This window comes from Lepidochelys olivacea (genome assembly GCF_965140295.1).
Source record: "Lepidochelys olivacea isolate rLepOli2 genome assembly, chromosome: 5".
NCBI classification, from domain to species: Eukaryota; Metazoa; Chordata; order Testudines; family Cheloniidae; genus Lepidochelys; species Lepidochelys olivacea.
In genome coordinates this window covers 62,672,242-62,699,103 of record NC_140415.1, presented here as the reverse complement: position 1 = coordinate 62,699,103, position 26,862 = coordinate 62,672,242, and the positions used below count along the sequence as shown (strand labels likewise).

The 26,862-nt window shown below is 39.9% G+C and overlaps 1 protein-coding gene across 1 annotated transcript in view; it reads right to left on the bottom strand.

Moving 5' to 3' along the window:
- The window catches only part of LOC311520575 (uncharacterized protein), a gene marked incomplete at its 3' end in the record, with an annotated part of 75,089 nt that overhangs the window by 47,830 nt on the left and 397 nt on the right, over positions 1-26,862 (bottom strand). Inside the window, exons 2-9 of the mRNA XM_084628131.1 lie at positions 14,951-15,581; positions 12,689-12,827; positions 11,678-11,812; positions 9,673-9,793; positions 7,464-7,618; positions 5,375-5,488; positions 5,152-5,283; positions 1,441-1,572 (exon numbers count right to left, since the gene is read on the bottom strand). Of these exons, the coding sequence (XP_084484257.1) occupies positions 1,441-1,572; positions 5,152-5,283; positions 5,375-5,488; positions 7,464-7,618; positions 9,673-9,793; positions 11,678-11,812; positions 12,689-12,827; positions 14,951-15,465 (1,443 nt within the window). The 5' untranslated portion in view covers positions 15,466-15,581. The remainder of the gene's footprint in view (positions 1-1,440; positions 1,573-5,151; positions 5,284-5,374; positions 5,489-7,463; positions 7,619-9,672; positions 9,794-11,677; positions 11,813-12,688; positions 12,828-14,950; positions 15,582-26,862) is intronic.

Sequence of the window (26,862 nt, the reverse complement as noted above, 5' to 3'; positions counted from 1 at the left end):
ATAGTAGACCATAACCAGTTTGCTTCCTCTTTTTTCTTTTTTTAAATATGACCTGGGTGTGTTGTACAGCCCCTCAGGGTTCTCCTTAGACCCAGTGTTCTTCTGTTTGTATTGCACATGCTCTTACTTGTTTTCTACTTTCCATTAAGTGACTCATTGCTTGGCTAGTAATACTCAACTCTATTCTATCGGAGATGCTGACTTTTCCTGGTTTGTATGAATGTTGTTAGTTAGGTTGCAGAATGGAATATTGGGTAATTTTTTCTCCTTAAACTTGGTATATCCAATAGCTGATGCTTCTTTGTTGGGTAACCTTGTCTATGGGTCTGACCCCAGCCAAATACTTTGTTTGATGTACTTCCCATTAATGATTAAACTGTGAAAAAGGTGTGCTTTCACTGTGAAATTGAGAGAACAAATAGATCCATGCCATTGTACATGTAACCATGCAAACTGAAGCATTAGGAATAAAAAACTTCATTAAAGTCAACGGAATTATACCAGGGATTGATCTGGCCACTGGGCTAGATCCTTATCTAGTGAATATGGGCATAGCCCCACTGGCTTTGACGAAGCTATGCTCATTTACGGCAGTTGAAGAACAGGCCCATTATCTTTTTGTCATCGGAAAAAGTGTACAAGATATGACCTTTATTCTCTCAAATGGATTATTATGCTAAGGTTGCTATTCTTACCTTTGAGACCTAAAGACTGGACTAATGCAATGCTTTGTCTTATGATCATTCCAACAAAGTCACATCATAAACTCAGCTGATGAACAGCCCTGCAATAATCGTCTGTACCTGTTGCTAATTCCTCCACATCTGAAATCATATCTCGCACAATAGTAGTTCCTATTGTATCAAATGACGTATTGAGTTTATTATTGCTCTATTAGTCTTTAGGGCATCATCTCAGCTGAATCTATTTAATGAATTTTTTTGCTCCTAATGTTACAGTTCACATTGTTACATATACAGTGAAATGTATCTATTTGTTCTCCCAACTGCACACTTACAGCCTAATCCAGCAAGGTGCTGACTTTGACAGTAATTAGTCACAATAATATGCCCTTTCATTCTGCATCTCTCTTCTTTCTGAGTTTCTGCCAATGTGCCTCTCAAATTTTAAATCTGTTTGCATTTTGTAAACATTTTCTCTAAGTCTCTTAAAGATTTTAAAAGCCCATTCATAATGACTGACTTTCTGAACAGCTTCACATTGAGACAGAGTGCAAGAAAGTCACTGGGGTGTGAAATTCACTCCTATGCACAAAGACAGCATAAGAGCTACACGCTGTGACCTCAAAACAAGGCTTAAATGGGATTTAAACTGCACATAGACCTTGTGCGTGCTATCTGCATGGGGGTAAGTTTCACCCCAGATGCATATGTATAGGAGTGTGCTGTATGTTAGCTAAAATAAAAGAAGGAAACTTACATTAGCCAAGCTGTTCCAGAGATCATTATTCTTTGCATTACTATAACTGTGTTTCTTTAAGTAATGAATTATTCCATTCTGGAACACCTCTTCAGTCAGAAAGTTCCGCAGCATGTGCAGAATGCAAGCCCCCTGCAGATGATTTGACATAGTTGAATCAGCATATAAATTCCAGCTGCCTTGAAACAGCCATAACTATGTTATACAACAATGTAAAATTGTTAACACATGGAGAATTTTGAGAACATAAAAGGTGAAAAGTCAAATAAATGGGCACCAAGATGAAAGGCCACAAGTCATTTCAAGATGATGGCTGCAGACTGTAACTAAATCACGAGCGTGCAATGAAAATAGGAGCTGCAGAAGGCCCCAAACACCACAGAAGCACTGTGGTTCTGATGGGTGGAAGGCCAGCTAAAGAGAAGGTATGCAAGGGGGATGCTGCATCACCCATGTATGGAAGAAATGGACTTGGCACTAGATCCTCTGAACCCAGTGTTTAGGGGAGGTTTGGAGACAGCCGAGGGAAGAGGTGCAAACTTGATCAGTGGATTTGTATTTAGGTGGAACTAGTGACCACAAACCCACATGCAGCAGGTGCATAAGGGACTATGACCCTAATTCTAACCCAGATGCTAAAGTAAGTAGCTACAGATCTGCCCTTGCCCCACCTGTCGGCTCAAAAGGTGGATTTTGTCCTTCCTCAGATCCCACATAGCTCCCTGCAGAAAATAATTTCTCCTCAGAGTTAAATTTAGTGCTGATTATGCCCTATTCAACTCTATTGACTTAATTGGGATTGGATGGAGTGTAAATCAGCACAGAATGTGACTCCCAAAGTAATTGATGGACCTAATATCTGACTGGACTTCGTCTCCCTGGCCAATAAAGCGGCACGAGTTGTGACCTCAGATGAAATTATGCATCCTGCCTGAAATAAAACGCTTTTGATCAGTCAAAAGGAGTTTAACTAGAGTGAGAAAAAAAGGAGAAAGACAACCCTGATGAAAGTCTGAGCAATAATCTAAACAGAGATGTCAGTCAGCATAAAAATAAATACACTTGCCAATTCAAAATTATACTTAACAAAATTCTGAAAGAGTGTAACTCTGACAAGCCAGCAAGTCAGAGTCACAGGCCAATTCACTTGTGTGTGAACATCAAAGAAATGCTAAGTGCACCAATTCACTCCAATGTTAATTTGGTTAAAAGGAAATGTGAATGATATTCTCTTCACCTTATCTGGAACTTGTTGAGTGCTACTGCATTTATATATATATATATATATCCCTGTACTAAATTAACCCTAGATCAAAGGTGTGTGTTAATATTAAGATGAGAATTTACTAGATGAAAACTAATGAAGGATTGTTTCAGGCTATCACATTGTATTTACATTATGTCTACCCATCACACAAAATTGGAGCCTTGTAAACGTAAAAGATTGGTAACTTCAAATCATGGGTCTTTGTGTTTGACAGTGAAAATTCACAGACTCTGTTTGCATTTAATCAACAAAGGAAGAGCCCATGCAGTGAATGAATATGCCTGCCAGACTGCCTTCTATGGAAAGACACTATAAGAATGGATTCAGGGGTCGATTCTGTATTTCTGAACTGTTTTGGATTCTAACAGGGTGGAATACTGAACAAGTGGGCAGAGATCTCCAGAATTATTCTGGGTAACCCTGAGGAACTTTTGGAAATCTAGCAGATTACTACAACTCTATTATCATTTTGGATTTACAAACTTTAACTCACCTGTTAATGTATTTTACCTGCTTTAACCGCTCAATAGCTCTAATTTCTTTTTCTTAGCTAATAAACCTTTAGTTAGTTTACTAGAGAAATTAGCTGCCAGTGTTGTTTTTGTGTAAAATCAAGAATATCCATTGACTGGGTAGATGACTGATCCTTTGAGATTGGGAGTAACCTAATGTGAGGTGATTTTTGGTTTTAATAACCTTTCATCACAAAGTCTAGTTTGTCTGGGTGGCAAGATGCACTGGAGTGCCTAAAGGGACCGTTTGTGACTCCATGGTGAGATTAATACAGTAATCCAGGAGTGCACATTTGTTACTGGCTTGGTGAAATCTAATTACAGACTATGCTGCCAGTTTCGGGTGTCAGCCCTGTTTTCTGACAGTCTGACCTGAACCTCACACTCACAGCTGTGAGCTACTTCAGACAGCATGAGAGATTTTGTTCTTTAACATAAAAGAAATCTAACAATGTAACAGGAAGTTACAGAATTCAAGTTGAAATTTGATCTTCAAGCTTCCTATTTTGCCTTCACTTTACAAAAATGTATTCCCTTCTGGCCCCAAAAGTTTAAAATATTTTATGGTGATTTTTAGACAGCCATTAGGAAATGTCCTTCATTAAGATACCGTGAGGAAGTGTAACAGGGTACACTGAGTCAGGAGCTGACTCAGCGCCCTGTCACTGAAATCCTTGTCAGTATAGGTTAATTGGGACCTATCCACAAGATCAATTAACTAAGTAGAGCTATAGGGCTAATTTGAGGGGGAAGCAACTCTAGCTGTGGGGAACATATAAATTGAGAGGAAGGAAGCACAGAGAGGAAAGCTGAGAGCCCAAAGGAAGACAGAGGTGGGCAGGACTGACTGACTGCTGCTAGCTCTGTTTCCTTTCCCAGGAGCAAGTGGGGCAGCTGGCTGGGGGAGTGTAAATATATGTAGAAAGCTCTACAGGTGGTGGCCTGCTGTGGTGTGGTCTGTGGTTAAGGTCTGAAAGGACTCACAAGGGGACCACCCCTTGGCAGGAAGACATTAACTATATAATCTTGTAAATTATTCGAACAGCTGTCCCATGTAAAGTTACTATTTTATTAGCTAATTGTTTTAGTTTCTTTCACAGTAGACAGATCATAAATTATAACAATTTAGAATAATTTGGCCAAGCATATAACTGTATTATGACAACTAAATGCAGACCAACTATAACACTCTGGTGTGAGAAAATGATAGATTTTAGTGCATTTGGAACCAAAACGTCACCACTCATTTTTTCCCCTTAGTATCAGCACCTTTTCTCTCCAAGTTGTAACTTACACATAGACAACGAGATTAAATAAACAAATTACTTTAGTTATTTTGACTGTTATAAGATGATTTAATTAAGAATTTATAGAACAAATGAGAAACTACAGATGGAAATTCCATATTCACTAAGAGAAATGGAGAGACATGCTGAATTCTCTCTCTCTATAAACTTTAGGACACAATCCTGCAATGTGCAACTCTCTTTGAATTACAAAGCGCTGCATACCCCAATTATCAGTGGAGTCAATGGGAGCTAAAGGCAAGATTGAGTCTTTATGGCTCAGTCCTTTACCCACCGAAGTGAACAGACATTTTGACATTTGTTACAATGAAATAATACCCGGCTATTAAAGTGCTTTTAGTCAAAAAACTTAATAAGGTGTGATCTTGCAAAGTGCTGCCATTCTTCTGGTGTCAGTGGAAGGTGACGGTGCTTAGCATCATTCTGGAGGGCTCTTCGCAGTTTAGTTTAATCCGTAATCCCACGCCCCTCCTCCTCCCCCCCCCCACATTTTGTTCTTTTATAAAGGCAAGTTGTTAATATTATGTCAATGCCAAGTTTCCTGTCTATGCTGTCCGTAACATTACAAACCAGTTATACAACTGAAAAAAAATTGCCATTACATATGAATATGAAGCAGATTTACCTTGTCGTATGACACAGTATCAAACATTTCCTTGATCTGTGTTGGGTTTTCTGCTTTTGAAGATATGGGGCGAGATGAGTTCATAGAGTCTCTTCCCATTGCTGCAAAGCAGGTACCTAACAAATAATCATTCTGGAAGAGTAAAAAGATAGTAATTGTGTATTCGCTTCAGGAAAACCATATTGAATTATAAATGATACAGGCTACAATTTACCATACATACCACTTGCAACTCTGGGTACGTGGCATCAACAGATATAAATTCCATATATCGAGCAAACCCTTCATTCAGCCAGATGTCATTCCACCATTCCATGGTAACAAGATTACCGAACCACTAAAAATAGATTAAAATATATTTTCAGAAACAGATGAAGAAGATATAAAGGAATTAAGACAAATGGTTCATAAAGAAATAAAATGTTCATTAATGGGTCCCAGACAGAGAGGAAGAATAAAGAACTTCTTCCAACTAAATCAATAATATTACTTCTGACAATGAGTGTTTTAAAAGATGTACGTATGTCTGATTTCCAATTAATAGTGAAACATCTCTTCTCAGTCACAAAAAATTGGCAAGTACATTAACAAGAAATCTATCAACAAGGCCAAATTCTGGCAAGAGCTGTGCCATGTCCAGTATCCCAACCCTAGTCTTACCCGGGACAGGATCTGGAATTGGGTCATTTCTTATTACATAAAACAATGATCCTACCACTCAGGAAATCACTCTAAGCATTCAGAAAGCTATGCCATCAGTTATCAGCAAAAGTCATTCTCTAACATATGGCAATAAAATGGATGAGTGCAGGGCTCATCATTACTGCGTGTTGTTCATTTATCACACCAAATTCTTAATCACCAATTTCTTTTTATTTAAATAAATAATAAGGGGAGTATGTTAAATATGGTATACTATTAGGAAAGCCATTACAGGACGAGTACTTGAATCTTTTTTGAACATAAATGAATGTCACAGGCATTCATCTTTAGAATGTTTCACTGGTTTTATAAAAAAGTGTTAGTTAAGGCCAAATCCTGCTTGCCTTACTGACATGAGTAATTTGTTTAAAGTCAATGAGACCACCCTCAGAACTCAGGTGAATAAGATTTGACCCAGAGTTTAGAAATACAGTAAATAAGATATTAGTAAAGTAGCTTATGAGATATATAGATATTTTCAATATGCTAGCTCAAACAAATAGTTAATTTCTGTATCTGCTACAGAAATTAACAATTGGAAATCTACACTAGTCCTTAATAAATCAAAGCCAGACTAATTTATGAATCAATAGAAAATCAGTTTTTAATGTCAATGCTTTACCATACTGTCATCAGTTAATCTGAAGCCTCTTGATGAATCATGGTATTAATTCCTTAAAATGTAGTTCTACTTTGCAAAGTATTCAAAAATGGCAACTTCTTACTCAATATACATGCTCCTTGCGTTCAGAATCATAGTTGTTTACTAAAGTGGCAAATATAAGGGTTTACAACTTTTGACACCTATTAGTATTGCAGAGCCAACATAGCAAAGAATTGGATTCTCTTCACTGATGTACATTGTCATTTCAGAGAGGGAAAATGTCTGTGTGGTTATATAACAAACAGATGATTAAAAAGATCTAGCTTAAATTCCCACCTCTGCGACTGATTTTTTATGTGATCTTGGGCAAGCAACTTTAAACACAGAGCATCCAAATTTCACAATAACTTCAAACAGAGCGTGGGAGCTGAGTGCTTCTAAAAGTCAGGCACTTAACTTCTGTGTATCCCTGGTTCCCCACTTGTTAAGAGAAAAAAAGAAGCAATAAAACTTCCCCTGTCTTATAAGGGTTCTGTGTGAATAGTTTATTGTTTGTAAATAATACAACTTTATTGGTGCTTTAGTGATGGGGGCCATTTTAAGTAGATAGAATTTTTAACTAAGGCCAATCATTTACACTCAGCAAACCTTCTGAAAGCAGCAGAATTTCACTGTTTAATCTGGCATAATCTGGCCAGAAAGAACAGTATTTTCTTTCTTTTTGTTCATCATCACCATTAATAAAGGTATTAATAAACACTCAGATCTTAGGGTGAGTTTGCAGAACTGGTAATTAGAAAAAGACATCTTTTCTCCTCTAAAATGAGCACTTTTATGACTGACACATTAGAGACAATGTACATGGAATCCATACTGCCGTTTTTACAGAGCCAATTTTCAGAGCAGAAATACTTAAAAATAAAAATGCTGTTTTGATTAATATCTATAACATATATTCTTCCATGTCCTGATGGATGTGCACAATAGATTATCCAAACTAGACTACCTGATGAGCAAGTTCATGTCCTATCACCATGGTAACCCAAAGTTTGTCAGAAGCTGAAGAAGTCTCAGGATCATAAAGCAGAGAAGTCTCTCTGTATGTGGTCAGGCCCCAGTTCTCCATGGCTCCTGACTGAAAGTCAGGGACAGCAACAAGATCTGAAAAGCAGTAGAACTTAATATACGTTGATATGTGGGACATTTGAATCATTGCTCAAGTCTAGTAGAGGAAATAGTAAATGAAAATGTCTCCACTATTGGTTTAATTAAGCTTCCGTTGAAACTGGTGGGAATCTTCTATTGACTTCAATGAGAGTTGATCAGGCAGTATGTGAATAGGTAACATGACAACCACATATATAATCTCTTCCAGCTACCAGAAATGCTTTGATGGTCTATTGCTTTCAATAGCTACAGGAACTTTCACCATACAGAGGAAGTACCTCTTTACAGTGGTTCCTGCCACCAAAAAATGATCAAAAGTGAAGTATCTTCCTGATATTGTATAATTTCTCTAATGTTATCAAAGAATAAATGCTGCCAAGAGAAGCAAGACTTGCTCAAAGAGACTATTCTGTAATTGTTAATCTTTCCAAGAGCATGAGAAAGAGGATTTGGCCACTGTAAAGTAACTACTTCTGTTTATCACTTTTTTAAAAAATGGATTCCCTAATTTACCAAACCAAATATCTGTATTAATAATTAGGCAAAGTATCCTCAACAGTCTCCCTGAGGATCCTCATAATTGTTTAGCCCTAAGAACACCATTTGCAATCACTTCCCACATTTATAAATCTCTGGTTCAGATATATAAATAAATAAAATAAATATACAAAAGTTAGGGAAATTGTGGAACTAACAGGATGCAGGTTATACGTCACTGCTCGAATATTTTACTTTTGCTGTATGCTTTCCCTCATTTTTCTGTATGTTTATTTCGATTGCAAGATCTTCATGGCAGGGATCTCATTTTCATACTTTTTGAGCAAAGCACTTATAGATGCTATATGTGACATAACACACTCCTGTATTCACACCCTACTCACTATTGTATTAATCTTTGTACACATGCCTTGTAAGGTACGATTTGAAAACTCATAATTTGGTGCTCAGTATGGTCCTGATAAAATTTGTGTGGCAACATTGTTTGTGAAGTTATGAGATTCTCCTATATGATGTTATTAACATGTTCCAAACCTGACAGCCCTGCCCAAACATAAGTTGGCAAACAGGTCTGTCCTAAATAAAGGTATGCATGCTCTGCTTGTTCACAACTTAAATTCAAGTTAGAATAATCAAATAGGAAGGGAAGACAAAGTTCAAACAGGTGAAAAAAACAGAAGGGAATATTTTTCCACATATACTCTTTGGCTCCTGGTTCTCAGGTGGAAATGTTTTAAGAGAGGAACGGAAACTATAAAAAGGAGGAACAAATACTTGAAGGCACTTCTCTCTCTCTCTCTCTTACTGCCTACCACATTCACTGTACTTGAAGAGACAGAGGAAGCAGCTGTTAGACTCTGGGGAAGGGGTCCTGACCTTCAGAAGTTGGTCAGCAAGGCTGCTGAAAGTATGTGGTGAGAAAATTTTGCTTTGAATATAATTTGTTAAGTTAGGCATTAATAAGCGTTCTATTTTTATTTTTCTTGTAACCCTGTCTGACTTTTATGCCTCATTACTTGTATACACTTAAAATCTCTCTCTTTGTAGCTAATAAACTTGTTTTATCTGATCCAGTGTGTTCAAGTTGACATGTCTGAGTAACTCCATTTGGGGCAACAAGTTGTGCAAATATTATTTCCTTAAAGGACTAATGGACTCAGTATATTTGCACTGTCCGGGAGAGGGCTGGGAAGTATGGGATATATGTATCTGGGGGGGAAACCGAGAATGGGCATGTACTGGGTTCACCCTGTGGTAAACTAAGGCTGGTAATAGCCGAGGTGTGGTTGGCTGGCTATAGCACACACATAGACATAGCTGGGAGTGACTTACATGCTGGAGTCTGTTTGTGAGCAGCAAGGCATTGTAAAGGGCACCCTAGGTTACAGAGCAGGAGTGACACAGCTACTCATTAGTCTGGATTGTTCCCTGCTATGACACACTATATAAATAAAAAGTAACGATAAATAAATAATAATAGGCTCAAATTTACTTACCATCTTACAACCTCGTGTGTTATTGAACATTAGGCATAGGTTTCACCAAATTACCTTGTTTTGGGAGAGGGTAATAGATACCAAAATATTGCTCATAGAATTCCAATATCTTTATGGCAGCTTCCAGTGCATAATGAGCTTGATTCAGTTTCTCTGGAGTGACATATACTGACACCTGTTGAATAAATACAATATATACAACTACATGAAATATGACTTAAATAAAGCAGTTGTTTGGCTGCTTTTCACTTCCTTTGAATTTAATTTAAGAATGCAAAATGCAGAGTAAGAACTATGGCCTGGATCCACAAAAGGACTTAGGCATTGTGACTGTCTATGTTTCAGTGCATAACTTTTAGCCGACTAGAAAAATCATTGGAACAGCAATGCAATACACAAAGCCTGAGTTAGGTGCTTAGGTTCCCTGTATAATAAATGGGGAAAACTAGGTGCCAAAGAACAGTATTCACAAAAGCCCGTATCCTAGCCACTGAAACTAGCCAATGGGAGATGCTGAGGAAAGGGGTGTATTCTAAGCCCACCCTTCTCACAGAGCTAGGTACCCAAGTCCAGGCTGCAGGGAGGTACTTAGCTCTGCTAGTGGTCCACAGCCAGAAACCCTCTCCTGGTATCAGGTTCTTAGCCACTTAAGTCATTTCTTGTGAAAATGAGTTAGATATGTGCCTTACTCCACAAAAAACAACCAGATGAGGAGATGGGGGTGCCTACCATATAACATTTAGCCCAGTGGTTAGAGCACTCACCTGGGATGTGGGAGACCCAGACTCAATTCCCCACTCTGCTTGAGGAGAAACGATTTGAACAAAGGTCTCCCACACCAGTCAGATGTGTGCCCTAACCACCTATGGGTTATTCTGATGTGGAGCTCCCCGAATCTCTCCTGTTGAAGCTGATCCACTTTGGATAGATTTTTAAAAAGTCATTAGGTGAGAGAGAGAATGACTCTGTAGCCTGATGGTTAGGGCACCCACCTGGGAGGTGGGAAACCTGAGGTCCAGTCCCCCTGTTTCAGTAATTAAGTATTTATCCAAAGTGGAACCACTTCAAAAGGAGAGACTGAGGGAGCCTGACATCAGAATAGCCCATAACACAGTGGGTGAAGTACTCTCCTGAGAGATGTGGGAGACCCCTGTTCAAATCATCTCTCTCACTCGGGGGGAGGGAGGAAAGGAACCCAGGTCTCCCACATCCCAGGTGAGTGCTCTAACCATTGGATTAAAAGTTATAATGCGGGTGGTGGCAGCACCATCTCCCCCTCAATGCCAGATTTTGAATGGGACCTGATCAGGTAGCATGCCTACCAGATTGGGCCCCACAGATGAGGTTGGTGCTCCTCCATTTATCTTATCTTAACAGTTCATGCATCACACAGAGGCTTAGGCGGGAGATAGACATCCAGATGCTTAGAGCGAGACAGCAGTATGCATGCCCAGAAACAGAAACTTAGGCATCTAGGGGACTTTTACAGTGAAAATATAGGCAACTGAATAACTTTAGGCACCTACAGCATTAGGAGGCAGTGAGCAGTGGTTTTATGGATTGCAGGTGTGACTAAAACTTGGACTTAGGTGCCTAACTACCTTTGTGGATCTGCACCTATGCCATCTTCCTATGGCAATATGAAGCATGTGTACTTGTCCAGATCCCATGAGCAAAATTTGCTGCACTGAGAACACACCAATAAACAACCAACATTCCATACCTTCTTATCCACTTTCTACACCTTCAGTATAGCTGGCAGGACCTTTATGTGGTCTGTTGGTTATACTGTGGATTTTAGTTGGGTGAACCCTGGATTTGATTCCTAAAAGTTCAACAAAGGCTAGGACCATTGTGTAGGCAGCACCCCAAACTGTTGGAAGGTAAAAGTTACTTGATTTGCATTGCACATTGCTGATCCTTTTAGCCAAGTAAAGAGTATTGTTGACAGGTTCTGAAAGTAAGTCCAATTGTTAAGTCTGAGTGATCTATGCTGGCCACGGAAGGAAGGGAAATGGATGGTTTCTCAATTGAATATATAATCACATTTAAAACCTACCTTAATTCCAGATGAAGTTGTACCACTGACTGACTGGAAATCACTAACTATAAATGCTACCAAGTAGGTGCTCATTTTTACACTCTCTGCAAAGTGATCTTCAAACAGGTGGTTGTCTAGCTTTAGAGTCTTTACCTAGAAAACATGAATTGGGACAGACCACATATACTCAGTTCTGCTTCTAGTATGTAGATGCATTTTATTTTTCAATAAAACTGCCAGCTGTTCTTTGTAAGACTGTTCAACATATATTATCCAATGTGAAAGTTAAGCAGGAACTTAGGCAAGCACTGCGAGATGGGGTAAATTACCTGCCTAACCTTCCTGCAGCTGAAGGATAGAATAATCAGGGCTGGTGAGTAAAGGACCACGATCAGCTCAGAGATTTTTTTTATTTTTAATATAGGACATAATAATGATATAGGATTTGCCATACCAGATGATCAGATTATTGGTTCATCAAGTCAAAATATCCTGCCTGTGACAATAGTCCATACCTGATATTTCAGAGGAAGGCAGATAAATGTTTTTTGCAATGTTCCTTCCTGCTTTGCTAAATTTCTTCCTGTCCCCTGTCAGTAATCAGTTTATGTCCTGAAGCGTGATTCATACATTCAGATTTTAAGGCCATCTAGTCTGACCTCTTGAATAACACAGGCCATGAGATTTGATTACTGTTATTTTAGCATATATAATCATAGATGCTGCTAAAGAGGTCACAAAATTACCCTTGCATGGTATCTGCCTCTGACATTCTACAGCAGTGAATTCCTCAGGCTGATGTTGCATGAAGAATTATTTCTTTGAATTAGTTCTATATACCCCCTTATTCTCATATTATTGACAATGTAAAAACAAGGGTCAAAACAACTCTTTGCTTGATATAAGGAAATCACAGGCCCACCTTATTTGGTCTCATATAAACACATGAATAGCAACCACCCAATAAAGAAAGGAAGAAAATACATACATGAGTGCAAAGCACTTGAGGATACGACTGAAAAAATTCACCTTTGGCATATTAGATAGTGCACTATGTTGCCCATCCCTCCGAATCTTTATTGTATAATTTGCCTTAAAGGATGGTTCATCAAAACATGGAAATGCCATGCGGGCTGAAGTAGGTTCAAAATGAGTAGAAGCCAACAATCTGAAAGGAGACAGCAAGCAGCAGAATTCGCAAGAAAAGTGTTTTTCTTTACCAAGGTAAATTAATAAATCAAAACTCATTCAACATTCACTTGATAGCCTATAAGGAAAATTGCTTGCTTAAAGGAAATCTAAACAGTAAGGTAGTTGTAGAGACTTTTCAAAGAACTTAGTGGGTGCTGTCCTTGAGGCACCATAGCTCAGAATCTCAATTGTATTTAGGCACCTAACTCCCATTGATTTCAATGGGAGTTAGGCACCTATATATCTTTGAGAATCCTGTCATTTGTTGTAACTGGGTCAGGAGAAAACTGTATTGTAACTAGGTTCTCTGACCATGACAAAATCCTGATACCAGGTCACAGTACAATTGTCCCCTGTCAAAATTACGAAATGGTTAAGTCATAAGAGAGACAGATCTGAACTATGTATCCATGCTGCCACTGACGCTATTTTTGATTCTTCAGAATAACATGTAATCTGATTAAAGAGACTAGGTGGGTGAGGTAATCTCTTTATCTCACCAACGGAATTTGATTCAATAAGTAGGGCCCTACCAAATTCATGGCCAAGAAAAACCTCATCACACACCATGAAATCTGATCTTCCTCCATGAAATCTGGTTTTTTTGGTGTGCTTTTACTCTATACTATAAAGATTTAATGGGGGAGACCAGCGTTTCTCAGATTGGGGGTCCTGACCCAAAAGGGAGTTGCAGGGGTGTCGCAAGGTTATTTTAAGGGGAGGGGTCACGGTATTGCCAGCCTTACTTCTGCACTGCCTTCAGAGCTGGGCAGCTGGAGAGCTGTTGGTCGGGCACCCAGCTGTGAAGGCAGTGTCCCACCAGCAGCAGCGCAGAAGTAAGGATGGCAATACTACACCATGCCACCTTTACTTCTGTGCTGCTGTGGGCGGCGGGCGGCTTTGCCTTCAGAGCTAGGCTCCTGGCCAGCGGCTGCCATTCCCCAGCTGCCCAGCTCCGAAGGCAGCGCTGCTGCCAGCAACGGCGCAGAAGTAAGGGTAGCAGTACTGCAACCCCCCCTAACCTTGTGACACACACCCACACTTCCTTTTTTGGTCAGGATTCTGACAATTACAACACCATGAAATTTCAGATTTAAATAGCTGAAATCATGAAATTTATGATTTTTTAAATCCTGTGACCATGAAATTGACCAAAATGGACTCTGAATTTAGTAGGGCCCTACCAATAAGACAAGCTTTCAAGCTTGTCTTCAACAGAAATTGATCCAATAAAAGATATTACCTCACCCACCTAATCTCTCTCATATCCTGGGACCAAAATGGCGACAAGCCACAGCATAAAACATATAATTACAGAAGAAGTATTTGAAAAGTGACATTCTCCTCTCCCTTTTGGAACAATTAATTAGGAATTACTTATAAAGTCCAACAGAAATTGGTAACTCCGAGATGCTTATACAAGCGCATAGTGGAAGATGGTGAAAAGTTTATGAAGATATTTGCACCCTTATCTAGAGAGAGTAACATTTTCAAAAGCACCTAAGTGATTTAAGAGCTTACGCCCAATTTACTTTAATCAATTGCCTCTCAGTGATACTTGACAGCTGACTAAAATTTCCATTGATGTCACTGCAAGTCTCATACTAGAATCAAGATCAGATTATGAAATTGAAATCTATACTTTAGACAACATATTCACTGTTGGAGTAGAATGGAGTAGTATTTTACCCTAAAAGTGTATTAATTGAGGTTGATATAGTAATCGGTTCTTACAGTTTCTATTTAAATAGAGCTTTGGAATAATTGTTGGTTTATATTGTTGCTATATTTTTTCTTTTCTGACTTTATGAAAAAAATTAATATTAAATAGTTATTTTTTTCATAAAATCAGAAAAGAAAAAATACAGCAACAATATAAACCAACAATTATGGTGTGGGAGACATTATTACATGAAGAGAGTGGAATACAACAATAGCAGTATTAATGTACAGCAAACAAAATAAAACCCTTAGAGATAAAAAGTCAGCATGTTATTAAACTATTATAGCATTATTTTCTCCAGTTTAAAGTAAAAGAACTTTATACTGAGAAGATCAATATCACAATATCGTATGAAGTCTTTTGTAGCCTTTATTTACCTTATTTGACCATCCTTAGTTTTGTAAGTACTTTTATAAAAGCCATAGAAACCATCTGAAAGATTGGCAATATAGTTTATAGAAAGGAAATACTTCTTATCCACCAGCAATGGCTCAGCATATAGAAAGGCAATTTGCTCATGGGGCGGGTATTCCAAGACTTTTAAATCTGCTTGGGTCTTTCCATTTTCCTCCTCAATAGCTGCACTGGTGATTTCCAGATGTTTGCTATGTAAGACTATGGTGCTAGTTTCATGTACCACAGTGACTTGAATCTTCACAGATCCCATGAATATTAATGAAGTCAGATTCGGGTGAATTAGAAGGTCATAATAGACTGGAAGAATCCAATCAGGGAGCCTTAATTTATTCCACGGAAATGGCTGTCCATTTGTTGCTATAGGAAAAGATGTGTTTTCACTGCTTCTTTCTCCACTGAGGGCATAATTAATTCCAACAAAGTTCAAAATGTGTAATATCAATAGCATTGCCACCAGCCACTGAAATGTTGTCATTGTTCATAGGATTTGGTATGTTAGCTACTTCAACATTTTATTCTAACACTCAAAAACAAAAACAAAACAAAAAACACACATCTTCTGTCTAGCGGAGACTTTCTTGACTGCTTATCCTGAAAGACAGAAAAGGACCAATATGAGCACTCTGTATATGTACAATCAAGTTATTTGGGGCAGAACTTGACTTATTTTAAAAATGTGTTAACGTTGCTCTGACAACTAGTAGGGATTTTACGCATCATGGACCAAATCCTGCAATCCAATCCATGCTGGTGCAGGGGTCTGCCAGCATGGCTCTGATTGCAGGATCCAGACACGTTTTTAAGTATTGTGTTCCATGTTCGGGTGAAGGCATCATTAAGAGTTGATTTTCCCAAACTGTGATACTCAGAAGTGTGTGCAACTGTATGTATAGTTATCACAGCTATGTGAGAGTGCAAGATATTTGAATGAATTTTTTGTGCATTGGAGGGGGAAAACCCCGCAATAATTCTTTAAAATTCTGTTTGGCTCTTCCTGTTTTGTTTTTGTATTTAGCACTGCCTTACCTATGTTTAAACAATGCAAGATTAAAATAAGAAATGTTGGGTTCCTCCAATTGTGAACTTGGATGATGAAAAGATTTAGCATCCCCTTAGCAGCCATGAAAATGCAGATGCAGCAAGCAGCCCTGAGAAACTAAGTAGGGCCCTTCCAAACAACCCAAATTCAGTACCAGAGTACCCAGTGCCACAGACCAGGCTGTTTTTTCAGCAGTAACAGAGACCCAAATGTCAGAGATCAGGACCCCTGCGAATGATGCTGCTCTAGCTTGGGTGCAGACATTTTTCTGCCTCAATGAATGTCAGTCAACCACCGAAGAAATTTTAAGAGCTGTGCAACTCTGATACGCGTCTGCTTAACAGCTCTGGTATGGAGCTCAGCTACAGGGAAGAGTCCAAGACACTTGGTCAAAGAAACCTGTGATTTGCTTTAAGACACTTTATAATTAAGGCTATGATTTTTTCCACAGAGGTCGCAGAAGTCACGGAATCTATGACTTCCTGTGACCTCCGTGAATTCAGCCCTGTCAGCCAGGAGCTGCAGGGTCTCCCCGTCGCCTGCTCCAGCAGGGGGACCCCACAGTTCCCCGTGGACATAGGAGCTGGGTGACTCTTGGAGCTGCCAGCCGCTGCGGCCAATGTGGGCGCTCCCCGGAGCTCCTGGCTGCCACGGAGGGTAGGGTACCCTAGAGCTCCGAGCTGCCACAGGCGCTGTGGGTCCTTCAAAACTCCCAGCCACTGTGGGTGGAGGGGGTACCCGGGACCTCCGAGCTGGGGGACCCTGAAGCTCTGAATCTCTACAGGCAAAAGGGGCCCCCAGCGCTGGGAGCAGCCCCGGTAGCTACCCAACCTCTACAGATGGTGTGGGGACCCCACAGCTGAGCGTCCCATTTTGTCAGGGATATTTTTAGTAAAAGTCAGGGATAGGTCACAGACTTCCGTTAATTTTTCTTTATTGCCCATGACCTGTCCCTGTCTTATACTAAAAATATCCCTGACAAAATCTTAGCTTTATTTATGTTTATAAATACAAGATAGGTTAGATAAAATTGAAGGCTCAAAACTGCAAAGTCACTCTTAGAAGCACAAATTGTACTTAAAATGCTCAGAGGACAGAATACCAATCAAACTGTGCACCAATGACCCACACTAAAAATCCGCGACCAATTCAGTTAAACATTGTCTGTTTGTTACAAATCATCAGGACCCCACTTTTAAGCCTCAGTACCTGACTGTTTTTAATTTGTTTCCCAGACTAATAGAAGTAAAACTATTGAAATTTTATTTTGTACTTTTGCTTACAAAAGTTATTTTAATGTGAAGCTGAGTGAATAAAGAGATCTCCAGTTTTACATATGTTTTATTATTTTTCACAGTTTCAACTCACATTTTAAATTCATTCATTTATGAAAGACATTTTGCAAATAGTTACAAGTTATCAGGAAAAAAAACAAAGCAACAGTAATTCCCAAAATTTAATGGTGAATGGAAAAATCTCCAAAATTGTCTTTATCAGTGAATAAAGAACTATGATAATTGTGATGGTCTATTGCCTCCCCTTAAGTATTTGCTATATGCGCCAAATGCTGTTTGCTGGCTCTGAGATCTTAGTCTAGCTTTCCCGCCACCCCGTCCCCCGTGCAGAGGGCACAGCAGAAGGCTTACACACCACTAAAATCTCACTTAAGGCTCTAGCTCAGGCTCTCACACATCCCAGGGAATGCTCATGTTTAAAGTAAATCATAAGGTTTTGTGCCTTGCTGATCAGGGCCTACTCTTTGAAATATGATTTAAGTGTTGCACAGGCCTTCTGATGGCCTTCTGCACAGAGTGAATTTCACCCTCAGTGGCTGATTGTTTTAGTCTTTCTTAAACCAGTAAAAGAGGCCTAGGATAACATAAACATTTTAAAATCCTGTAAAAAATAAAATACAGAACATAAATAAAACAAGCAAATAGGTGCTACAGTACATTACCGTCTCATCTCTTTCTTTAACCGTACAGAAGGCAGAATTGTCCTTTCATTTTCAGTTTCTTTTCAGTTTGTCGTCACCCACTCTTGTTGAGACAAGAGTAGGAAAATAGCCACCTCTTGTGGCTGCCAATTGAAAGATTTTTAACTTTTCAGAAACAACTTTGCAATATTTTATCAAAATACAATCTGCTGTCCTATACTTAGTTAGTTATTTGTGAAACAAATGCATATATATGCTTTTTCTTCACAGCTATCTCTGAAACAGACTGAAACTGTAGTAAAGGCATTAAACGTAAAGATGTGTACTGAGGGCTTACATTTGAGGAAGCTTTAAAAATAGAAAAGGAATAGGACTTAGGCACTTACCCCCTTCCCAAGCTCATTTGAAAATCCCAGACTAAAAAAAACCCAACAACCTTGAAATCTGTACTGTTGATTTTTATTTTAAACTGAAGTCAAAGGTCTGAGGATCTACTCCAATGGAATTTTCCTACCAAAAGACAGTTATAATCATGGGCTGTCTTCCCTATTTCTGCATAGGATTTTTGTTCTATTGCCAAACAAACAGCAATTTCTGAAACCATAACATTTGGTCATTAATTGTGCAGCAGAGAAATACTGATGTTATTGGTCAGTGCAGTATTTTTCATAAAGCTGTTCTGAAAAACAGTTCACTTGTTAGAAAAACAAAATCAGTATGGTATGAAGAACCCTTCTCCATTTTTTACAAACACCAGAACTACGCACTTTCCACCCCACCTTTCTCCTCCATGTCACTAATCCACACAATAATTAATGACACTCAGTAGAGCAATTCTACATATGATCCCTATATTTTAGAATTGTGTAACTTCTTTTGTTAACACTAAAGAAAGGAATCCTAGTGAATTTATATCAGCGGGTGACATAGCTAGAGAAAGGCCTCAAGCCAAGGACTGTCATACTAATCATATTGTGTAGGTATCAGAGGAACTATATAAAGTGCTATTATGCCCAATGATCACAGAAAAAACTAGGCTTGGCCACCAAGTTTCAGTCATGAAGTCAAACATATTGCAGCTATTTCTACTTGACAGTATGGCCCACACGACTGTCTCTTGGAGATAAGCAGACATTTTAATAGAAAATTCAATAACGCAAACTATTTCAACTCCTCCTCCCCCCCCAATATCAGTACTTCAGGATGAACAAAAAATTGAGGCAGCCGTGATTCCCATATTGGTATGGGCACTGGAGAGTATAAATCAATAATATGTTTTCAGTTGTGTAAAATGATGCAGGGACCTGGGGAAAGTTCTGAAAAAGAATGCATCTCAAGGCAGCTAGCTACTGAAGAGAAAGCAAGCTATTGCCAGAAATTTTTTTGGGAAGAGTTTGTCTATCCATAGGTATCTAGATGTTTATAACTGGCTCATCTCCATGTTACTGAGCATCTGTATAAAAATGCTGCATGTAACTTGTAAGCAACTAGTTTTGTTGCCATAGCTGCTCAAAAGTTTTTACGCATCAGCAACTTGGAACCCTGATAAACACCTGTTGCTTCTGATTCTCCATAAAGGCCTCAAAGGCTACAGACACCTGTTAGACAAGACCCAGATTAGAATCATAGAATATCAGGGTCGGAAGGGACCTCAGGAGGTCATCTAGTCCAACCCCCTGCTCAAAAGCAGGACCAATCCCCAATTAAATCATCCCAGCCAGGGCTTTGTCAAGCCTGACCTTAAAAACCTCTAAGGAAGGAGATTCCACCACCTCCCTAGGTAACGCATTCCAGTGTTTCACCACCCTCTTAGTGAAAAAGTTTTTCCTAATATCCAACCTAAATCTCCCCCTCTGCAACTTGAGACCATTACTCCTTGTCCTGTCCTCTTCCACCACTGAGAATAGTCTAGAACCATCCTCTCTGGAATCACCTCTCAGGTAGTTGAAAGCAGCTATCAAATCCCCCCTCATTCTTCTCTTCCGCAGACTAAACAATCCCAGCTCCCTCAGCCTCTCCTCATAAGTCATGTGTTCCAGACCCCTAATCATTTTTGTTGCCCTTCGCTGGACTCTTTCCAATTTATCCACATCCTTCTTGTAGTGTGGGGCCCAAAACTGCACACAGTACTCCAGATGAGGCCTCACCAATGTCGAATAGAGGGGGACGATCACGTCCCTCGATCTGCTCGCTATGCCCCTACTTATACATCCCAAAATGCCATTGGCCTTCTTGGCAACAAGGGCACACTGCTGACTCATATCCAGCTTCTCGTCCACTGTCACCCCTAGGTCCTTTTCCGCAGAACTGCTGCCTAGCCATTCGGTCCCTAGTCTGTAGCTGTGCATTGGGTTCTTCCGTCCTAAGTGCAGGACCCTGCACTTATCCTTATTGAACCTCATCAGATTTCTTTTGGCCCAATCCTCCAATTTGTCTAGGTCCCTCTGTATCCTATCCCTGCCCTCCAGCGTATCTACCACTCCTCCCAGTTTAGTATCATCCGCAAATTTGCTGAGAATGCAATCCACACCATCCTCCAGATCATTTATGAAGATATTGAACAAAAATATTGATTAAAGAGAGAGAGAGAGAGGTGTGGGGGGCATATGAGATTGTACAGCTGTATATCTTTTGAAGCTACACTGATGACCAGAGTCACTGTTCTCCAAGATTAAAGTGATTTGAGAGCCCTAGTGCCCAGCTATTGCACTGATCAAAGTCTGATGAAATGATAGCACAACTTACTACCATTTCTAAGAGTTTTGGACCCACGTAAGGGGATGTCTGGTCTGTACCAGACAAAAAAATAAAAATGGATAATATGGCTATTGGCCTACCTGCCTTCTAGCTACTACTTGTAACTTTCACAAGGTGGTTTAGATTAGCATGCTTGAATGCTCCCAGAGAACTTCTAACCCTCTCACTGTACATTTTAAATAGTCACAATACTAATCAAAGTTTTAAGGCTTTAAGCTTCTACAGTTTTTGAACTGATAAAACCTATTTATCTTCCAAATGGTGAATGACACCTGTGGAGCCCTCCACATTCAGAGTTACAGTAGACCATTCATTTATGAACACCAATCATACAAATGATTAGTTATATGAACCATTTTTTTCAACAGATGAAAAGAAGATAACCACAATCACATAAGAGTTATGTTGATGAACAAGTCAACACTCCTTCACAGTCTGATGCCTCCATTGCATTGGAAACTCTTTTACAGTAGTTTGTAGAACAAGAAAGCAATGCCCTGCACCATACTACAATTCATACACTGTATCTACCGTAATTTTCAGATGTTTCATTTTATGAACTCCCAATCCCCAGCTAGTGTGTGTGTATATATACATACATACACACACACACCCCTACTGTATTCAGATTCTGGGATTGGCATAGAAAGGTTCAATCAGCATTCACCTAGGTTTTCCCTAGGATGGCACTACATAGTGAGAGAGAAGCTCAGTTATCCAGACAAGTAAATTCATACAATTCCCTATTAACCTTGTCAAAGAATACTCTCATAACAGGGCCAGCTGCCACCCAACCCCCCCGCCAGTACTCTCCTGTGCCCTTCCTATTCCCCCACCAAAACAAACTCCACACTCCCTCTTTTTGTTACAGACCTTCTGAGAAGCTTCTGCATTTTTATTAAATTAACAAGGTTCTCAGAAACAATCATCCACTCAGGCTCCAGTGAGGCATAGCCCCACCTTCCTGAAGAATTGTTAGGATCACTGCCAAAGACACTCTTTCCACTCAGTTCCTTCACTTCAAGAAACCCACCAGGGACTGTAGCTTCCTGTTGTCTTTTACCCAGGATCATCTGATTCAACCCAGATGTGGCTCATCCTGTAATACGGCTGGTGTAGGCCCAGGCTCTCCAATTCATAGGCAAGCCACCCTGTTACAATTCTGAACACTCCAGACAAATGAGGGGTTGTTTCTGAGTTATTGCTGTAGTCTTGAGAGCAATCAACAAGATTAATTTCATAACACTACTATAATTTGGCTAAAATACTATAATTTGCCACTTACTCCCCTGCTAAGAGATACAATTAGACTGCACAGTTGTAGTTTTAATACATGATGTACAAACATTGTTAATAAAAGTTTGGCCAGTTTACCACAGAAACTTTAATCATAAACAATAAAGCCAATTTGGATTTTTCTTGAAGCATCTAAGTGGTAATTAAGTAAATCAGCATAATACTGATTATTATTAATAGCTGTTTGACTTCATCACAAAGGAAAACAGAAAACTAAGGACTGTCTACCCAAGGAAGTTGTACTGATTTAACTAAATCAGTTTAGAAGCAGATTTAGTTAAATCAGTGCAACTCCCTTGTGTGGATACTTATTTCAGTTTCAGAATGCCCTAGATTTAGCTTAAATTGGTTCCTTACCTTTTTGATGCTAATTTGATATAAGGCATTCTAAAGTTAAGACTAAAAACTTAAAGTATCCACACACATGGGTTGCATCTATTTAAATGAACCTGTTTCTAAACTAATCTGGTTACATTGGTTATGACTTTCTCATATAGAGAAGGGTGAAGGCTCCACAAGCTGTAGAGAGAGCAGACTTTGTGGTCTGGCATTGTTAGAATCATTAGCACTGGTCTGTCTAAGGCAGAGGGTTAGATTGGGCCTTTCTGCTCAGAGCTGTGTAAGAGACACATGCATACTTGCAGTGTCCCAGGAGGAGCACCAGGAAGAAATTTTGAATTGGGATTTATCTACATTACAATGGCTTATCAAGTTTCAACATGCATTAACTACCATGACTGTAAACTATAAAGTAGTCAAAGAACAAATATTTTGTTCCTAGTCATTTTTCAGTTACAATTCCTCACGTGTCCAACTTGCTGAGGTGTGCAGGTAGTGAAAGGAAAGGAAGTAACTTCACTCCCTCATGCTTGGCCAACTCTCCCCACTGCAGCCATTTGCTCATGGAGTGAAGAGGGAGAATTAGGCCCCTATGATCTTGCTTCTGCTCCCAGAGATGGAATCTAGGCAGCTGGCGGTAGGGGTGAAGGACAGTCTATCCCACAATGAACAGAGTGGCTGCAGAAGATCATATACATATCTCAGCTCTCTATGGGTTGCACTTTTGGAATCCTTAAGCAGCTGAACAAAAAAAGTGGTGGAAATAAGGTGGAACCATAGGTGTAAATGAAGCATGCTATTATAATTATATCTTAGTTGTACAGTCTCTAAACAGTCTTTTTTTTTTAGTTTTACAAGACCAAAATTATTTCTTAGCGTTACTGAATAGAGTGGCCCTTGCCCCCAAAGAACGCAGGGTCCCTGGCTACTCTAGGAAAATAGGTCATGCATTCAAATATATTGGTGAACATAATTTTAAAGAGAACGTTAACCTAGACAGGGCCAGTCTATTTAGCTGGATGTGGTTAACAACAGGCTCCCACCCTAAGAGTCAATCACAATCAGCTAACATGTATTGGACCCAGCTCGTACTCCTGGTGCGGCCAATGCCACGGCCACAGCCTGCATGCTCTGTAGTAATGTGCTACTGATGGTGTACTGAGCATGCTCAGTTCATCTGCTGAAGCCACTGCCCTTCACCCTGCCCTTATTAGCTGTAAAAATCTGCTGACTGCTATTTACAGGGGTTACAAAGGGGCAAAGGGGGTGAATCGGAGCAGGGGGTGGAAATTGACTGGTCATGGGGGTCAAGCAGCTGGAGGCAGAATTAGGAGAGGGGCTAAAGGGCAAAATCAGGCTGGGGGGGAGGAGCAGAAGTTAAGCTTGGTGTGAGGTGCTGGCAGACAGTGACAGAGGGCAAAACCCGGCACAGGCTGGGGCACAGAGAGTAACAGTTACCCCAGTGGGATTGAGACACCTGTGTTTGCAAAAATGGTGGGGGGCAAAGGGGCTTTTTTAATTTCCCCTCTCACAGAAAGCACCTCTCAGCATTGGCTTCCTAGGGCTGAGTTCTTAAAGGCACAGGCATCCCAATGCCTAGTCAATGCAACTCTTTGTCTGATCTAACCTACTGAGGCTATGTATACACTACAAAGTTCAAAGCGCTGCCGCGGGTGCCAGTGTTCCTGGTAATCCACCTTGATGAGGGGATTAGCTCTGAGCACTGGGAGCCGAGCCTGTCCACACTAGCACTTTAAAGCGCTCAAACTTGCTGTGCTTGGGGAGGGGGTGATTTTTCACACCCCAAGGCAGCAAGTTAGAGCGCTTTAACTTGCCAATGGTGATAATCCATGAGACTTAATTCAGTGAAACATTTTACATATATCCCCTCAGAAACAAAGAACCCCGCATCACTGTATCTGATTGCATAGAGTCTCCTAGCAGTTTCCCAAGTTGTCTTATCTGCTGCTGGGATTCCCTGAATTTTTAAATTTAATTTTTTCTTCTCATTTTAGAGCTGACTAAATTTCTGGCCTAGTGTCAAAACTTTGTTTTGAGTCAATCCATCAATGGGAATTGCATTTTTGCAACTGTTATTTTGCCTCTCAGTCTAGCCCTTAGTGTTTTTCCGCATGCCATTGTATACAACTTGATTCTCAAATATTCAGTAAAGGCAGTACACTATCTCCTATAACGTCTTTCTCGCTGGAAAAAAATCTATTGTAATTTTTGCAGAAAATTAGAACTGCCATCGTGGGTCAGACCAATAGTCCGCCTAATGTAGTATTCTGTCTTGTGACAGTGGCCAATGCCAGGTGCTTTTAAGGGAATGATCAGACAGGCAATGACTCAGTGAACCATCCCATTGTCCACTCCCAGCATCTGGCAGTCAAAGGACGGTTTAGGGATATGCAGAGCATGGGCCTGCATCCCTGATTATCTTGGCTAATAGCCAATGTACTTATCCTGAGGGACTGATCTAATTCTTTTTTCAACCCATTCATAGTTTTGCCTTTCAAAATATAATGAACACACATCTACAACGCCAAGGTACCTTTACAACCACAAGAATTCTAAAATCATGAGTTATACACCCTTTAGTCAAGAAATTTTAATAAATAAATGATATCTTTTTTTTAATGTGCCTCTTTGTTTCTGAGCCTGTAGGATGCAGTAAGGCTAGTTCCAATGCCTTGAGCCTAAAGACCTGAATGAATCTTAGTCTACCCTCATACTGTTCCTGTTAACTCTCCCAAACATTTAATATACCTAAGGCCATATCTACACTTTAAGTGTGTGTTAACTCAAGTTATGTCAGCATAGAGTCACTACGGTTACTATGTCACTTGTGTGCATGCCTCCTGGACTCCTTGTCTCAGCAATCAGGGTACTCACCAGAAGCACTTGTATAGATTCAGAGTGAGGTGCACCATTAATAGATATCCCACTATATTTTGGGAAGCTTTGATTTGGCAGTGTATGCTGGGTACCAAACAGGTCAGACAGGGTTGGTTGTGGCCATGGGATTCAACTTCTTATAATGCATTGTTAGCCATCCACTAATTTTATATGTATCCCATACATAAACGTATACATAATGTTTTTTTCTAAACCCACAAACCTGCCTGGCCCTCCTCACTGTCTGCCATCTCACACAGAATCATGGACCTTGCATGGCTCTGCACTATTGTCATGAGTGTTTGCACCCAAAGGTGCATGATCTTTTACTATTTGCAGATCAGCAAACGTACATGTGGGGTGTGACATTATACTCTACATTCTTTATGAAAATATGCTTATGATATGGATATGACAAAGCTAATATATACCTCATGCAAGATGGCTGATGTGGGGTATCATTGCAAAACTTAAGACCTATTGACTGTGTTTATCCAACCTGTATGCATGTAACATTTGTATCTGAGGCTAGAAATATTGACCATATCTCTGTATTTCAAATGTGTGTGTGTGTGTGTGAAAATGCTATCTGTAGGACTGGGCTACCTGCCAGAGACAGGTCCTACTATGCTAAAGAAAGCCATCTGATGTAGCTAATTGCTACAGATAGCAGTCTCAGTGATGGTGTGAGAAACTGCTATCTGTAGGAATTAGGTTCATCAGATTGCAGTGTTGGTGTAGCACATCCCTACAGATTGCAGTTTTTTACGTGCGTGTGTGCGTGTGCGTGTGCGCTATCTGTAGGACCCGGCTACCTGCAGGACCCGGCTACCTGCAGCAGTGACAGGTCCTACTTTGCTAAAAAAGGCCATCTGATGTAGCTAATTCAAGCAGTCTCACATGTAAAACCAAACTGATAGCTTTCTTTAACAGTGTAACAATCCTTGTGGATGGGGGGAAGTAGTTGACATGGTCTATCTTGCCTTTATTGTAAGGCTTTTGATACTGTCTCCCATGACCTTCTCATAAACAAACTATGAAAATGCAACCTAGATGGAGCTAAAATAAGATGGGTGCAATAAAACTAGTTGGAAAACAGTTCCGACAGTCGTTATCAGTAATTCACAGGCTGAAAGGGCTGAGTCAGGCTGAAAGGGCTGAGTCAGGCTGAAAGGGCATAACAAGTGGGGGTTCTCTAGGGATCAGTTCTGGATAAGTTTCAATTCAAAATCTTAATCCATGATTGAGATAATGGCATAGAGAGTACAATTATTAAGTTTGTGCACAGATACAAAAGCTGCACACGTACAAATGGAAAATAACTTCCTTGGAAGGAGTACTGAGGAAAGGAATCTGGGGGTCATAGTGGACCACAAGCTGAATACGAGTACTGTGGAAAGGGATCTAGGTGTCCTAGTGGACCACAAGCTGAGTATGCGTGAACAGTGTTAACACCGCTGCAAAAAACCAGAACATAACTCTGGGATGTCCGCTCTACTCTACGCTGATTAGGCCTCAACTGGAGTTTTGTGTCCAGTTCTGGGTGCCACATTTCAGGAAAGATGTGGACAAACTGGAGAGTCCAGAGAAGAGAAAAAAAAAAAAAA